At 50.1% G+C, this 16,684-nt stretch overlaps 1 protein-coding gene across 1 annotated transcript in view; it reads right to left on the bottom strand.

Moving 5' to 3' along the window:
• ABAT (4-aminobutyrate aminotransferase) overlaps positions 1–16,502 on the bottom strand; it is a 52,925-nt gene extending 36,423 nt beyond the window's left edge. The window contains exons 1-2 of the mRNA XM_006763586.2: positions 16,401–16,502; positions 2,065–2,177 (exon numbers count right to left, since the gene is read on the bottom strand). Coding sequence (XP_006763649.1) covers positions 2,065–2,134 — 70 coding nt within the window. The 5' untranslated portion in view covers positions 2,135–2,177; positions 16,401–16,502. The remainder of the gene's footprint in view (positions 1–2,064; positions 2,178–16,400) is intronic.
• Positions 16,503–16,684: the final 182 nt, after the last annotated feature.

Raw genomic sequence — 16,684 nt, 5'->3', positions numbered from 1 at the left:
CTCCCTCCTATTTGGTGCAAACTAGACCTGGATTATTCTGGTTTCATTTTATTTTTAACATAATGATGGGTAAGCATTTACATGCTTCTCTTATGATGAAATAAAACAAAACAAATCCCACAAACCTACGAAGGCTACAAGGTGGAGAACAACAAGAAAAGACTGCAAAACTGTCTCAGAGCAAAAAGACGAGGAGATGTGACCACATGCAATGTGGAGGAAACTTGGACTAGATCCTGGGACAAAGAGGAAAACTGGCTAAATCCAAAGAGAAGCTGGGGTTCCATTAACAGTGATGTACCAAGGTCAGGTTCTTAGTTGGGACAATAGCATCCTTGGTATTTATTATCTATCTATCTAGCTATCTATCTATTTATTTATATTTTTGTTAATCCTCACCTGAGGATATTTTTCCATTGGTTTTTAGAGAGAGTGGAAGGGAGGGGGAGAGACAGAGAGAAAGAAACATCAATGTGAGAGATTGGTTGCCTCTCAAACATGCCTGACCAGGGAGGGCCTGGGATCGAGCCCACATATCTGTGAGTGGCAGTGTTGTACCATATAAAATATGATTCAGACATTTTACAGATGGAAGAGGTGCTACAGAGGGAGCAACCAATGCACATTTCGTTTTTGTTTTGTTTCTTTCCCATGCAGATGGAAGGTTTCAGTAAAATTTAGTTTATTTTGATGGTAACACTTTTCAATTCCCCATTCTTTTCCTGATTAACATTTGTGAAGTATTCTGTGTTCCAAGGAAGAAACAAACACACACAAAAGAGCAGTAAACAGAACCAGCCTTCCAGCCACTAATGTTCTGGATTCCACTGGACTTTGTTGTTGTTAATCCTCACCCAAGGTTATTTTTCCATTGATTTTTAGAGAAAGTGGAGAGAGAAAGAGAGAGACATCAATTGGTTGCCTCCTGCACTTGCCCCAACCTGGACCGGGGATCGAACCTGTAACCTAGGTACATGCCCTTGACCAGAATTGAACGTGGGACCCTTGAGTCCGCAAGCCGACGCTCTATCCACTCAGCCAAATTGGCTAGGGCAAGAGCATCCTTGTGATGTAAGATGTTAACAAGGGGGAAACTGGGTGAGGGATATATGGACTCTCTCTGTACTACCTTTGTAACTTCTCTGTATACCTAAAATCATCCCAAAGTAGAGAGCATGCTAATATTCCCGGGAGAGGAGCGAACATTGTCTCACCCAGGATACAAACATGCAAACCAAGGACAGGCCAGCCATTTGCCTTCAGAAGGCAGACAGGACTGACAACAATAAGGTGACACCGTGATGACAAGCATGGGGCTCCCAGAGAATGGGGGACAGCCTGGAGACACAGGTGTGCGAAGGGAGGTCACTGCTAGCCTCTCCCTCTCTCAGAGCCGCATGGATCCATGTGGCTGTGTGACCTTGGGCAAGTGACTCTGCTTCTCTGAGCGGCAGTTTTCTCACTTGCGGAATGGGATTCACTCCTGCCGTCCTCCTGGGACCACTGGGAGGGGGGCCTCTTGAGATCATGCAAGCAGGGTGTTCCCCGATGAAGCTCACTTGGCTAAGCTGCCTGAACTCAGTGAGGCAGAGAGAAAGGGGAGCCTCCGAGAGAGACCGAGGGCAGATGAGCAGGCAGTGGGTGTGGGGTGTGGGAGGTGAGGGAGAGGGAAGTGGGGGTGGGACATTCCAGGGAGGCCACCTCCTGTCTAGTGCCATTGAGCACAGCTAGCCTTTACATCAATTACGAGGACTTTCGTTACTTTCTTTGTTTCTTGGCAGCAGTTTGAGTTGTGTGTTTTGCCTGATGGTCCCTGTGGGAACAGCCTGGGCCCTTCTAGCTGCTGGGGCCAGTGGGTGGATCAGCTTTCTGCCCACTGCAGAGCTGACCGCCTGGGGAGCAGAGATGGGGGAAGGGCAGGGGTGATGGGGAGCGTTTTATGGGGGTGATGGGACAGCCCCGGAAGCACTGGCCGGCCAGTGCCTTTGTCCCCAGCGACTCTCCCACTCAGAATCCCTAGTCTTTATCATGCCTTCTGCTACCGCCACGACCCCCAGAGCTTACCGGGCACGAGCAGGCGGCAGTTGTGCTGGAAGCTGCAGGCCAGCCGCCGGGTGAGCAGCATGGAGGCCATGATCCCCTCCTTCGGGAACAGAGGCCGCCCTCACACGCTCTCCCTGAAAGAACCAGGAGCAGAATTAGGCCAGCGAAGACCACGCCCCCTCCGGCTACATATCCCACCCCCTCCACGTCCCTCAGAGTGTGGAAGGTGCTTCTGACATCAAACCCTCTGCTTTCAGACGGAATACACACTGTAAGTCATTTTCATTTGGCCTTGACCATACCCCGGTGTCAAAAAATAAAAAATAAAATAAAATAAATGGAGCCACTTTAAAACGGAGCCGGAGCTGCCTTCCAGAGAAACTGCCTTGCACGCCTCCTGCCTCAACTCTTGGAATGTTAGAACGGGATGCAATAACCTTTGGGTGGACGCGGAGGCAACCCTGTTTCCGGAGAAAACTGCTTGCAAAGATACCAAGAAAGCAGAAATGACTACCAGACTGAAATGTAAAAACATCCTCCGCCAATAGAAATGCCTTCCTTCCACTGATGCAATTGTCCCCGTGCCCCCTCATAGATGCCCACTGCCTTCGTCTCTGAATCGGAACACTATTTGCACTCCTTCCCGGTTCCGTGGGTGTGTCCCAAATAGCTGTTCTTACTGATTTCCAATACATGCTTGTCTGCCTCTCACTTTGAAAGGCCCTTTCATTTTTAACACCAGGTGGGATGATCACCCCATTTTCTAGGTGATAAAACAGAGAGGGGGTAGAGTGGCTTGAAATGCCGCTGCAGGCGAGCACCTGGGGCAGGTGATAAGTCTGTGCTCTGCACGATGGAAGGACCAGGACGGAGGAAGCTTCAGGGCAGACGTCCGATGGAAGGACCAGGACGGAGGAAGCTTCAGGGCAGACGTCCGTGTGGGAGGCCGGGTGCTCCCTCTGCCTTGTTCCCACGCAGACTATAGGGCGTTGGGCTGCGCGGGAACCCTGTGGACAGGGGAGCAGCTGGTGGACCATTTTGGGGGTGTACGTCTTCAGTATGACCAACCATCCTGAGTTTGCTTGGGACTGCGAGGGTTCTGATATGTGGGATTTTCCAATTTGAACCTGGACCCGTCTGGGCAAACTGGAGAGTTAGCCTACCCAGCACCAGGAGTCAGGGTTGTCAGCTCCCACTTCACAGGGCGGGGGGCTGATTCCCTCCAGACTGCTCCCGAGTCGTGCCCCCAAATACCTGAGCTTAGCTTTGCTGGTTGCCTTTTGCATTATGGGCTGGGAACAAGCCCCCATTGTTTGCTTTTTTCCTTTTATCACTTCTTCCTCCACAAGCCCCCAACCCCCCACCCTCCACCCACCCTCCCCATCCCAAGCCACCATTCAAACATGCTCTCTGCATCTTTCTGTTTGTGCGTCTTCTTGCTGAATGCCGGCTTTGTTATCTGGAACCTGCATTTTCAATTGTATTGTGTTGTATCTCAGAACAATGACTGAAGCGCTCACTTCTCACTACTACTTGTGGACTCTGCTTCCCAAATCCTTTCTGCGTGTCGCACATGGTGCCAAGCGCTTTACATACAGGACTACTAATATTTGTCATTATTATCTGCACCCACAACAATGCTAAGTGTCCCCTTTTGACAGACGAGGAGACTGAGGCACAAAGTTAAGTGGTGTTCCTGAAGACAGAACTCAGATCTGTTTGGCCACAGAGTCAGCAGACGTCACCACTGCACTGAATCCAAACACTGCCTGGGTGATGTTCATCCACTCATTCTGCAACAAAGCACCACACTGAGCACCATGGATGGCAGCTTGGAGGCAGCATCAACTAGAGGCGATGGACACAGGTCCAGAGAGATCCCGCCGTGCAGAACGGAACAAGGAAGGACGATGGGTTGGTTTCAGAAAGCCACGTGCATGTGGGCTTAGCAGCACCGGTGAGGAAACGCGTGGGAGCCTGGCACGGAGCTCTGGATAATGGTGGCAGCACCCTCAACCCAGGGCCCTCACAGCTAATGAGGTATCAGGCTTTATTATTAGAAGCAAAGAGTGAGCGAGGGAGGGAGGTGGCAGGCATTGACTTGAGGATATTCACTCATGCTGTGAATACTCATGGCGCACCTATGTGCGGGTCCTCCACTAGGCACTGGGTAGAGGGGTCAATTAGATGGTCGCAGTCCTCGTCCTCTAACCATTGTCATGTCTTGAGAAATCCTATGTGCAGGCTGGTGCTGCAGATACCATCCCATTTCATCCTCAGAGACCTGGGAGGTGGCTGCCATCATTAACCTGATCTCACAGATGAGGCAGCGGAGGCTGCCCAGGGGGAGGGTGCAGCACACCATGCCTCCCCACTTTCACAATGCTCCCCCCTCTGTCAACAGGGGTGCAGACCTGACAGCCATGTCTGTTCTGTGGGACCCCCTGGCCCAGGTGAACTGGACCGGGCTGGGCCACAGTCCAGGGAGCTGTGGGTCAGCTACCCTCGACCGGCTGAGAGGAGCCAGCTTTCAAACAGGGTCTTTGGTTGGGGAAGAATATGCAGAGAGAAGCAGCGCCGGAGAAAGGAAGTGATCCTGCAGGTAGGGGACTGGTTGGTTCCATGTCAAGCCTGCAACCCCGCTTGGCATTGGATGCACCACTCACCCCTGAACTAGTGAGTGAACCTGAGTCCCCCTTTCCCTGGGGGTGGGTGGGTGAGGACAGGGAGAGCCAGAGGGTTTGGCTCACAGAGGCCCCTCCACGTGGGAGGAAACATGAGGAGCCAGGGAAAAGTGTTCCCACCCTGAGAGTGCCTAGGTAAGAACATTCAGAAAGCACCCTCCCTCCTATGGGGCTTGCTTGCATCACCTTCAATGGATTTCTGTCGCTTAAAAACAGCCACCCAGCTAACAGCAGGGTTAGAGTATCAGACTGACAGCCCCAAATCTTGGGAGCGTATTGGGGGTAACAGTGCCTCTTCCACTCAGCACCAGCACCGCAGGTGGAGAAAGGCCGCGCAGGGCAGCTGAGGACAAAGACTTCAGGGCCAGCAAACCTTCTCTCTCTGGGGGACCGGGATTCCTCCAGGTGGAAGTGGGTCTGGTGTGTGGCTCTGGGTGAGATTCTGCAGGGCTCTACATCCCCCTCAATCCACTTAACCACCCAGGCATTTCAGAAATGAGGAGACGGAAGTTGGAAGGGGTTATTGGCCTTGGTCAGGTCAGAAGATTGCGTGGAACTGTGTGACCCCAAAGCCCATTCATTATAGCACTTCAATTAATCCATCAAATAACAAAACACCTAATGGCAGTAGATATGGAAGCCTGATGAATACAAATGATTATGTTCTAAAGAAATGTGTATTGCCCTTTACCAGAGGGAAATATTACTGAGAAAGGCAGGGCTTGGAAACCATACTCTTTCCTTGAAAACTCAAGTATTTTAAAAATCTATTCCAGAATATTCAACTCAAGGCAAGCCTGTTAATGCAGCAGCACGGTAACTATATAGAAAGTGCAGTTGCTGGCTCTCATTTAAAACCGTTTGTCTCAAACAGGAGCACTTGACTCCACACAGTTCAATGGACATTAACCAGGTTTTTAAAAAATTCGAGAATCTCAGAGTACTCGAATTTGAATGCTCTGCAAAAGGGGGAGTCACACAGCACACTTTCAATTTCGAAACGTCACTTTGTAACCTGTCTCTCCATGACACATTGGTGGCCCGCAGGTGAAATTGACCTTCTAACAAAGCCTGACCTCCATCGGACATTAATTCTTAGCACCACACATTCCCAATAATCAGAAGAGTTCATGCCATTTGTTCACTTCCTCTGGCCCATTAATTCAATCAACAAGATTAATTAGCTCCAGTTACGGCGAGGCACTGCATTATTTAGACGCAGGAGAAATGGGATGAATAAAACACTCTCTCTTTCCAAAGCTCATAATTTAGTGGCAGAGGAGTGAGAGGGGGAGAATGGGAGAATTTAATATACTAGGTGGCTTTACCCATCATGCCAATAAATTCTTAAAATTACCTGGGAAGATATGTACAGTACATAAAAATTTTCCAGTTCACTGTCAACAGCTAATTCTGTATAAGGCAGAATAGAATAACGGAATCATGACTGTCTGCTGGTATGAGCACGATGCCCTGGGAACACAGAGATTCATCCTGGTGGAGTTACGACGCCAATAAGGCATAGAAGAAAGGGGGGTAAGGCCTGAGCAAAGTCTCGAAGGCGAGAGGACGTGGAATGGTCAAGGACTCGGGCGTGAAGTGGTAGAGCGGTGGAAGGGAAGCTAAGGGGCAGGTTCTGGGGTCGCTGAGGAAAGGGGCCCAGCATGCAGCAGACTCTCCCTGTGGACATGCTCTGCAGCCCCTCAGATGCAAGCTGGCCACAGGGAAGGCAGAGCTGCTGGAGCATGCGCGGTGGGTGCCCGGGTTCCTGCGGCCCCGTGCGTGGGGGCAAGTCCCTAGCAGCACTGGTGCAGGCTGCCACCGCCTCTCGCCTGGACGAGGGCAATGATGTGCTCGGTGGCCCCTCAGCTTCCTCTCTTGCTCTCTTTCCATCCGTTTTCTATTGGGCCCCTGACCTTTTTAAAGAACAATTCATACATCACTCTCTTGCCTATAACACTCCAATGACACTTAGAAAAGTGTAAACCCCGAGACAATGGGGGTTGGGTTTTTCTGAGTTCAGCACAGTTCCCAGAGTCAATGTATGTAGCAAATAAACTCAACACGTCTGAGCTGTGAAATGGGCACAGCACCACCGGCCTTTTAAAGTATATCTGAGGATTCATATTAAAACATGTGAGCTCAGCCCGGCTGGTGTGGCTCAGTGGGTTGAGAGGTGTCCCACGCAAGAGGTTGCTGGTTCAATTCCTGGTCAGGGCACATGCCTGGGTTTCACACTCAATCTCCAGTTGGGGGCGTGCAGGAGGCAGCCGATGGATGTGTGTGTCTCTCTCTCATTGATGTTTCTCTCTCCCCATCTCCCTTCCTCTCTATCTAAAAATCAATAAAAACATATTTTAGAAAATCTGTAATGTGTGAGCCAGTCTGAAATTTGTGTTAAAACAACTTAACAATATTCCCCTCCCCCAACCTGAAGTCATTGGGTACCCTGGGCGCGCTACTCCTACCCCCGAAGTGGCAGGCGACCTCCCACCATGCCCTTTGCAATCTGCTGGACCTTGGATCTGAGAAATGAGGGGATCCCGGGTGCGGGGTGCTTTTGGGGACACTGCCACAATCAGAATGGAAACAGGCTGGGTGCTGGCGCTCCTGGTGTCAGAAACCCTACGTCTCCCGCTGGGTTCTTTACGGCTCATTACACAGCACGTGACTTCTCACAGTTTTAATGGACATACATCATGTATTTACTTACCATATTTCTTTAAAATCAATTTGCTTTTGAAATGTAAATAAAGCAATTATTTGCTTGGAAATGTTTCCAAGAATCTTTTCTAGTCACTAGTCAACCTCCCCTCTCTCAGAGTTTCCTTTGCTACAAACAAAGGTGATTGGGAAAAGAATGTAATGAAATCCAAGCAGGTTATTAACATGAAAAGCTGGGTATAGTCCAGCCGTGGGCAAACTACGGCCCGCGGGCCGGATCCGGCCCGTTTGAAATGAATAAAACTAAAAAAAAAAAAGACCGTACCCTTTTATGTAATGATGTTTACTTTGAATTTATATTAGTTCACACAAACACTCCATCCATGCTTTTGTTCCAGCCCTCCGGTCCAGTTTAAGAACCCATTGTGGCCCTCGAGTCAAAAAGTTTGCCCACCCCTGGTATAGTCAACCCCCCGTACAGTCAGACCTGGCCTCAGCCTGGTCCTTGGTTTTGCTGGAACGGGAGCCTGGCAGGCACTGACAGCTGTGAACGGCAGGCTAGCCTCCGACAGCCTCTTTTCCTCAGCATAATCGGAACTGCAAGAGAACTTTAATCCAATCAATAACTAAAAGAACAGGAACCGTCAGAGTGCATGGCAAGTGAGGCTGTTTCTGTTTCACACGTTCGGTGCTGTTTCTTACTGTAGGTCTCGGTCAGAACAGGTTGGAACACCCTGGTCCAACCACATAGAGAGTCCTCCGGTGGACCCACCTCCCCCCAGCCCTCTCCCTTTAATTAAAATGCTAATTAGTTCTCTCTGCTCCCTCTTATCTGCCTCCAGCATTTGGAGGGCGGGATAGCATGGGCTAATGCAGGGTTTAAATCAATAGGGCGAGAGGATTCCAGTGAAAGGGAAAACATAGATATATAAATAAGCCCTTACAGTTTGCTCTGGGGGGAGAATAAAAGTCGGAAAAGGATCGGCTGCCATGTTTTGTTCACTTACTACGTGCCACGTACCTTCCACATGTAACTTCTGTCATTGAGGACTTTGCCTTATAGGACAAGCTCAGAAGGTAATGGGCCTTTTCCAAGGCCTCGGAGCTCAAAAGCCATTGATTTCTCACAGGAGCTCTGCACCCATGACAGGGCCCCACCCAGAACAGCTACACGGATGTGTTCTGGGCACAGGGGAAGCTCCTACGGTGAGGTTGACCACTACCATCATAAGAGGTGGATGGTGGACCCTGCACTTGACCCAGCTCTGCAAGCCCCCGTGGCCCTGGAAATGGAGGGTTCTTGCTTTGAAAGGTACAGGGAGGAAGAAGCCAGGGTAGCCATTTGAGGACATGGTGTGCAGGGTGTTGACTGTGAAACCACCCTCCTTTACTTGCTGTGTGACCCTGGACACCTCTCTGTGCCTCAGCTTCCTCATCTGTAAAATGGGGATAATACCACTTGAACCTACCTCACGGGCTGGCAGAGACTTGGGCCCCTGCTAGTATCCCCAGCCCCAGAGCAGTGCCTGGCTTCAAATAATCATTGGATAAGTAGTAAACTCTCCACAAACGCCCTATGAAGATGGTGTCTAACTCATCTCTCCACTATGCTGCCCTGTGAACATGAAATCTTTGCATGCACCACTGGCTAGATACGGACCCGCCGGGCCTCTCTGGGACTCCAAAGATGCTCTCTCTGGTTCTCCCATCTGCTCTCAGGGCAGAGACAAAAGTGCTGGCAGGGGTTGGGGACATTCCTTTCCAGTCTGCAGTTCCAGCCGTTGGCTTTTCTGCACACTCAATAATACACGATAACAAAAGTTGCCAAGGCCAGGGGTCGCCATGGCAACCAATAAAGCTGGAACCCTGGGCCTTTGCGATGGCTAACAGGGCCCCATTCATGGGGCTGTGATGGATGGTGCTGGGACAGAGGCTTAACTCAGACCTGGCTTCCCTCCGCCTCCCCCAGCTCCCGCCGCCTCCCCTGCCTATCTCTGCAGCTCAGCCCCAGCCCTCACTCTTTGCATTCCTACTTTCCTATAATCTGCCTCTTGGGGCATCATACTAATCATCAGAGACTTGTATGAGGGAAGAGGAAAACTATTCTTGGAAACAGGCAAGTGTTGACTAAGAAAGACAGAGGTGCTGTTTAGAACGTCATCTGAGCCAGCAATTGGGTCCTAATGTGCTATATACTATGGTACTAGCTGATGACTCTGGGAAAGTTGTTCAACTCATCAGGGCCTCAGTTTCCTCATCTGTCAAATGGGATGAATGAAGCCTACCCATGAGGTCATGCAGCACTCAGCCTGGTTAGGGCCAACTGAAGAACGTACACAGGACAGGGAAAGATGGCTCCTTGCAGGCCACGGTCTCAGTTTCCAGAGAACCCTCTACCTTGGAGGGAAGGCATTTCTTCTACAGCCTAAGGGCTGGGAAGAGCTATTGCCACGTGCTTGTGGTGGCCCAGGTTCCCTGGGAGGAGCTGGTCTGCTCCCTCCCGGTCCACCCTCAGGCATCTGGGCCTCCCGCGTTCACCCCGCCTCCCTGCCTGTCCTCCCAGGCTCCAGCAGGAAGAGGGAGGTGAACTTAAACTATGGGTGCAGACAGCATGAATACAGAGTCCCCACAAGGCCGTGGCCCCCAGCCTGTGAGCAAGCAAAGTGAAGGGGAAAAGAATATACAAGATTTCCAGTGTCTGAATGTGAGACACGGAGCCTTTGTTCTGGGGTAGGAAAGATTCAGAAAGAAGCGTCCTTGAAAGGATGAGCTAACTGGATTTCTGGCCCCACAAGAGAGGAGGAGTGAAAGAACAGAGTTCGGTTTGAGAGGGACGCTACCCCAGGCCAAAGCCACAGAAGGTCCGGCCTTTAAAATCGGTTTGTTCAGGTTCACAAATCTTTACGGAGCACCTGAGTGGAGCCCCGAACACCGAGCTGCACAAGGCCAAGTCCTGCCCTGTTTCTGGAACCTGCGTCCCATGGGCCAGCAACAAACCGACAAATAAGGTCAATGCGATTAGAAGAGATGCATTTCCTGTTCAGAGAAAAACCCATTTTAAGAACTCGAGGAACTGCTAAGTATGCAAACACCACAGCATGCAACACATCAGCTCTTTATGTCCTTCAAGGTCTGCACAGGGGTGACTTGGAAGCATTGTGTGGTAGATCAGAGTTAGGGGGTGTGCCTGAGAGTATTCCTACAGTGATGCAAACACCACAGCATGCAACACATCAGCTCTATTTTCTTCAAGGTCTGCACAGGGGCGACTTGGAAGCATTGTGTTGGAGATCAGAATTAGGGGGTGTGCCTGATAGTATTCCTACAGTCTCTTCGAAGTATCTTCCCAACAACTCAAAGGATCTTTCATTGAGGCATGTATATAAGGATCTGCTACAATTTAATGAATGAATGCCTACTGGGTCAAGGCTTAACACACTCATCTAATGTTGGAAGGCAAATGTTTCTATTCCCATTTTTCAAGTGAGGGGATAGACTCAGAGAGGTTTTGCCACTTGCACAAGGACACACAGCTGGAGACAGTGGAGCTAAGTTAGAACTAGGGCGGTCTGGGCTTGAAGACCAACATCTTGGCACAGAAGCAGTTTGGTGGCTTTGGTTCTTACCCAGAAACCTCATCAGACCACTCAGACCCGCCGATGTCTCTTCTGGGAACGAAGAACTTCAAACCAACAGTGATCACAGTATACAGTCCTCCTGAAGAGCCTCGTCTCCTGACCACACACTCATTCAAGGGGGCCTATGATCGCCCTAATGGAGCAATTCCAGTCTCTGCCCATACTTGGCACTTCTCCCACACCCAAACGCTCATCCTCACTGTCCCTTCCAGGGTGCGGGCACCCTAATCCCATGAGGAGCCCTGTTCCACCCAATGGAAGGTCCAGAGAACTGGCATCTTTGTAGCTCCAAGGTAGCTTAAGACAGTGCTCGCTGGGTGTTTAACATTAATCTGTGAAAAAGAGTTTGCCTATCTGTTCTTGCCTCCTAATTCTGCTAGCCAATTCTTTAAACATTTTGGTGCAGGAGAGCCAGCAAAGGGGAGACCCAAAGATACAGCAACGAAAAAGCACCCTGATTCATTGCTTCCAAAAATCGTAATTTCAACCAGTCTCATTCTTGCTTTGGCTGTGGCCATAATGGCCGCCAATCACGTGACCCTGGCCAAACTGCCAGGCCTCCTGGATGGCACCCGTGTGTGGATTTCAGAGAGCCTCACGTCCAGCCCTACTTCCCCATCTGGCGACGTGTTTTTCCCTGAAATATAAAATGTAACCACCCACTAGACAATGGTTGGCCGTGTCTTCCCATGGGAGACTGAGGGCAGATGGCTGGAGCATGAACACGCAGCCGACAATGCCGACAATGCCTTGTTTAGCTTGTTTAGTGAAAGGAGTGGGGCCCCGAGGACAAAACAGGGTGCCAAGGAAAGAGCTGGGCCGTGAACCTGGGGAGGAGAGCCCATCACAGAGTGCTCGTGACTACTGCGTCACTCAAATGCAGAATATCAGTTGCTTTCTGAATGCTTTGCCCTTCCAGAGACAAATAACAAGAGTAAATAAATTGTGATGAAATTTATCCTGCTTGGCGCCCAAACCTCCCTGGTTCCTCGACTCTCAGCAGGCGCTCTCTCCCTTCCTTTCCTTTGAGAAAAGTCCTCCATTTCATGACTTTTGATCATTTTAGGGAAAAACAAACTTGCTGAGTAACAAAGGCAAATATCTGAAGTGATACTCCCTGAGGAATGTACAAAAATCCTGCCCTCCCCCAGGCAAAAAGAGCTGCAGGCACAGTCGAGGGCTTTAAATGAAAACAATTTTGTTTTTCACGTAACAAAGCTGACCCAGTTGCTCTCCTACTTGAACATTCTCTGGCTCCCTGGTATCTGGGGAATAAACGCCAGCTGCTTGGCTGGGCACACGGCCCTCCTCACCCTCACGTACTTCCTGTCCTTCCCTGCCCTCTTGACACTGACCTGCACACACTCTTCTCTTTCCTGCCTCCAGATCATGGTTCATGTGGTGATGTTTGTTGAATGTCCCTTTCTGCCCCCTCCTTCTGTTTACATTCCCTTAACTGCTGTGTACCTTTTCATAGTGCACTTCCAGCCACCTCCTCCAGGAAGCCTTCCTGACTCTCAATTCAGGGTTAGATGTCACCCACCTGTATTTCTCTAGCAATCTATATATTTTTAAATGAACATCTTCAAACACATCAGATGAACTTGACTATATATTTTTTAAATATATTTTATTGATTTTTTACAGAGAGGAAGGGAGAGAGATAGAGAGTCAGAAACATCGATGAGAGAGAAACATTGATCAGCTGCCTCCTGCACATCTCCTATTGGGGATGTGCCCGCAACCCAGGTACATGCCCCCGACCGGAATCGAACCTGGGACCCTTCAGTCCGCAGGCCGACGGTCTATCCACTGAGCCAAACCGGTTTTGGCTGAACTTGACTATATTTACCACCTAGTTTAAACTGTCAACATTTGTTATGTCTAGATTACCCATAAATTTATATGCATATCCTTTTCCAGTTACCTGTAATGTTGCAATCTGTTCACATCTATGTCTCTCCCTATAGCCTGTGAAGTGTTTTAATTCATTCATTCATTCATCCATCCATCCATCCATCCATCCATCCATCCATTCATGGGTTCATACTTGGGCACTGCTATTTCCTGATGGCCGGCTGCCTGAAGACACAATACTGAATTGGCAGGACTCAGGGCGGGGTGGTGGAACCAGACAGCAGTCTCTGCGTTCTGTTCCAGTGGAAGGGACAGACAACAAATAAGCAAAGAAAGAAGACATTTTCACATTGTGATGAGGGTCATCAGCATAACTCGATAGCGACAAGGAGTCTCCACACTCCCAGCACCTAGCACCATGTGGCATTCAGAGACGGCTCAACATCATGCTGTACTCCGGAGCCTGAATGCTCTGCCCGCAGGTCCCACTGAGGCAGCCTAGGTTCTGAGGCTACTATGGCAACAGTCCTTTCCCTTCCACCCCCTTGGAGGGGGGGCAGGACGGAAGGGGGACCAAGATGACTGAGGATCCATCCCATGCTCAGGACCGAGACCACCCCCTTCCGCAGTCAGCTCTCTGGGTGGCTTTGCAGGTGTGCAAACGCTAAGCTGGCAGAACCAAGGAACCATGAGTGAATTTATAAACACTCCCTGTCTGGGTTCCTTCTGGCTCACGCAGAGCAGCTATAATGTATGTCATGTATAAGGGGGAAAACAATGCAAAACAAACAGAATACAAGAGGCTGGTTCCAGCCTCGTGGGGTGGATCTAGGAGGCTGTGGCGAGCTCCTGTGCTTGTGGGCTCCCACGAACAGGCGTGTGTTTCCTTGCAGGTCTGTACAGCCCACTCACGTGACTGTTTCACAGGGAAGTTATGGAGGGCAGTCCTGTGGGGAAGAGGTGGGATAATGACCTCTGACCTTTCCCTCTGACCTTGCCCACCCTGCCCTTCCCTTCCCTCCTCGCCCCCGAGCACTGAGATCTCCGGAGCACCCATTAGAGGCAGCCTGCCAGAGGCCCGGACTGGCCCAGGAGCCAGGTCTAGAAAGCAAGCCAGTCCTGGGTGCAGAAGAGAAAGATCTCCATATTTATCAATGGACGGGGTGCTGGGATCGCAAGGAGAAGAATAACAGCAACAGCGAGAACAGACATTTACTGATCACTTTGGGCCAAACCCTGTTTTAAGCCTTTGACATTAATAGTGCCTTTAATTTTCAGAACAACCCTCCGAAGTAGTTACTAGTATTCTCCCTTATGGAAACAAAAGGAAATGGGAGTACAGAGAGGTTAAGTCACTTGCCCGACAACACACAGCCATCAAGTAGCTGAGCCAGTTTACAAACCCACGCGGGCTCTGGATTCAGTGCTCTTAACCTCTACACCACAAAAAGAGTTGAAGTCACTCAGACACAAAACAGAAATGTTTCTTCTAGAGGCACCAGACTGTTGAGCTATCCTAGGTAATTTCACAATAATGGGGGACAGTGGGGTGCTGGAATTAATGTGGGCTTTGTCTTGGGCTTGACTCTGGCTTTGTCTCTGTTTTCTCAACTGGGAAATGGGTATGATAGAGCTCCCTCATTGCCAGGCCTCTCAGGATTAAAGGAGGCAACCCATGCACACCACTAGGCAAGTGCCCAGCACACAGCGGGCACTAAAACAATTTTACAACTACAGGAAGGTCGCAAGCAGAGCTCAGCAACCACCATAATCCTAGAGCCACCAATTGTCAATACTCCGCCACATCTGTTATCTATCTATCTATCTATCTATCTATCCATCATCGATCTTTCTATCTATCTATCTATCTATCTACCTACCTACCTATCTATCATCTTATCATCTATCTTCTGAATTACTTGAGAGTTAGTTACAGACATTGTTAAATTTCATCCCCAAGTCCTTTAGCCTGTTTCTTCTAAGAACAAGGACATTCTCCTATAAAACCTCTGCACAAATTATCTGAGATACAAAGTGTTTCATGCTCGGGAAGTTTATCATTGATATCTAATACATGGTCAATATTCACATCCCCCACTAGTCCCCAAAACATCCTCTGTGGCTGTTGCTCCCTGGACCCAGGCTCCACACCCCAGCATCACAGTGCATTTTGTCTGCTCGGCTCTTTCGTCTCTTGTTAACCTGGAAACATTTCTCAGCCCCATTGTCTTTTATGACATTGACATTTTAAGATTCCAGGCCAGTCACTCTGCATGTGTTTCATTTTAAACAATATTTTCCTTTAAGTCTTTGTAAAATAAACTGCAGCTGCCGGCAAATGGAGAAAGGGGTCTGGAGGGTCCAAGGTATTTGGTTGGACAGGCAGAGGAGGGCGTACAGCGTTAGTTCTACTTGGGTAGAAGTTACAGATTTCCTGGAAGCCCTGACAGGGGACATGATCAGAGCTTTGGCAGGTGGATCAAAGTGGCAGGACCATTGCCGACAGAGGTCAGGGCGTCAGGGGACGAGAGTGGATCCTGGAGGAACTGCGAGTGGCAGCAATGACTGAGCGTGAGGGAGCCGCACTGAGTGGTCGGGGTCTGTTCCTACTTGGACTGGAAGCTACCCGAGGCTGGGCTCATCCCCGGATCTGTCCTCGTCCCCAGGTGCCCAGGGTGTGCCCAGCACGGTCAGCATTCTCCCAGGGTGACAGGCTGCTAAATCGCCCAGATATTCAGGGGCAGGCAATTCCCTCCAGGGGTGACGTGGCTGCCAGCTCTCAGCCTCCAAATGCAGGATCTTAAACGGCAAGTCATTGGGATTTCCACATCTTGCTCTGCAAATGAAATTTTGCTTTCTGATCCTGCTCCTTTTCTTGCTGCCCCTTAGGACATGGGCTGCTCCCATGAAAAAATTCAAAATGAACCTCTCATTGACTGCAGGAAAAGATGCAAAGGACTCACCATCTTAAGTTTCCTCACACCTGCTCTTGGCATAATCCACCCAGGCTGCCAGGCAAGAGATTCTCACCACAAATCCACGCTCCCCACATCAGAAACCCCCCGACGGAGCCTTCCATACCCTTAGTTTCAAAGAGAAAGGGGTGTGTGCGTGTTGCTTTAGCCCTTAGAATGGAAAGGCAGGATTTATTAGGGGGCTTGAGCAAAATGCCTTTTCAAGGTGACCCTTACTTCATTTCCTGGGGCCAGAAGGCAGAGGTCTGACAAAAGCAATTCCTCGGCTCTGTTTTCATACCCATCTCTGTTTACTTGGCTCCCCCTTTAAAGGGGGCTCGTCCAGCTGTGCTCGCGCCACAAAGCATCCTTGAAAAATCTGCCATGTACCATTGTGTGCCCTTCAGGCTGAAAGTCACATACAGGCGCACTTGCGCACACACATGTGCACACCCAACATCACAGACAGTAGTCACTGACACACACTGAGACACACCTCCACATGCCGGCAGATGCATGCAAATACAGGAAGATACGTACGCACACACCCCTGCACTCACAGAGCCTGGTGGTCAGGGTCCTGCAGCACGCCCGGCTCTGCCTGTTTCAAACGCCTCCTCTATGCCATCCTGCAGAGTCCTAGGGACACGGCTGGCCAGTCCATCCTAGAGGTGCCGCTGGGTCTCAGGTCCCCCTGGAGGATGCCCCGGACTTCCCGGCAGTCCCCAGAGCATGGGCTCAGGTACAAGAGAGGAAAGGACTCCTTGGAAGCAAAGCAGATTTGGGAAAAGGATGTGCTCAGCTGGTTCCCAGCAAGTGCCAGAGGCAGAGGGATGGAGGGGAG

Source organism: Myotis davidii, unplaced genomic scaffold (genome assembly GCF_000327345.1).
Source record: "Myotis davidii unplaced genomic scaffold, ASM32734v1 scaffold639, whole genome shotgun sequence".
Lineage (NCBI taxonomy): Eukaryota > Metazoa > Chordata > Mammalia > Chiroptera > Vespertilionidae > Myotis > Myotis davidii.
The sequence above is the reverse complement of the archived record's forward strand: the minus strand, read 5'-3'. Positions and strand labels throughout refer to the sequence as shown.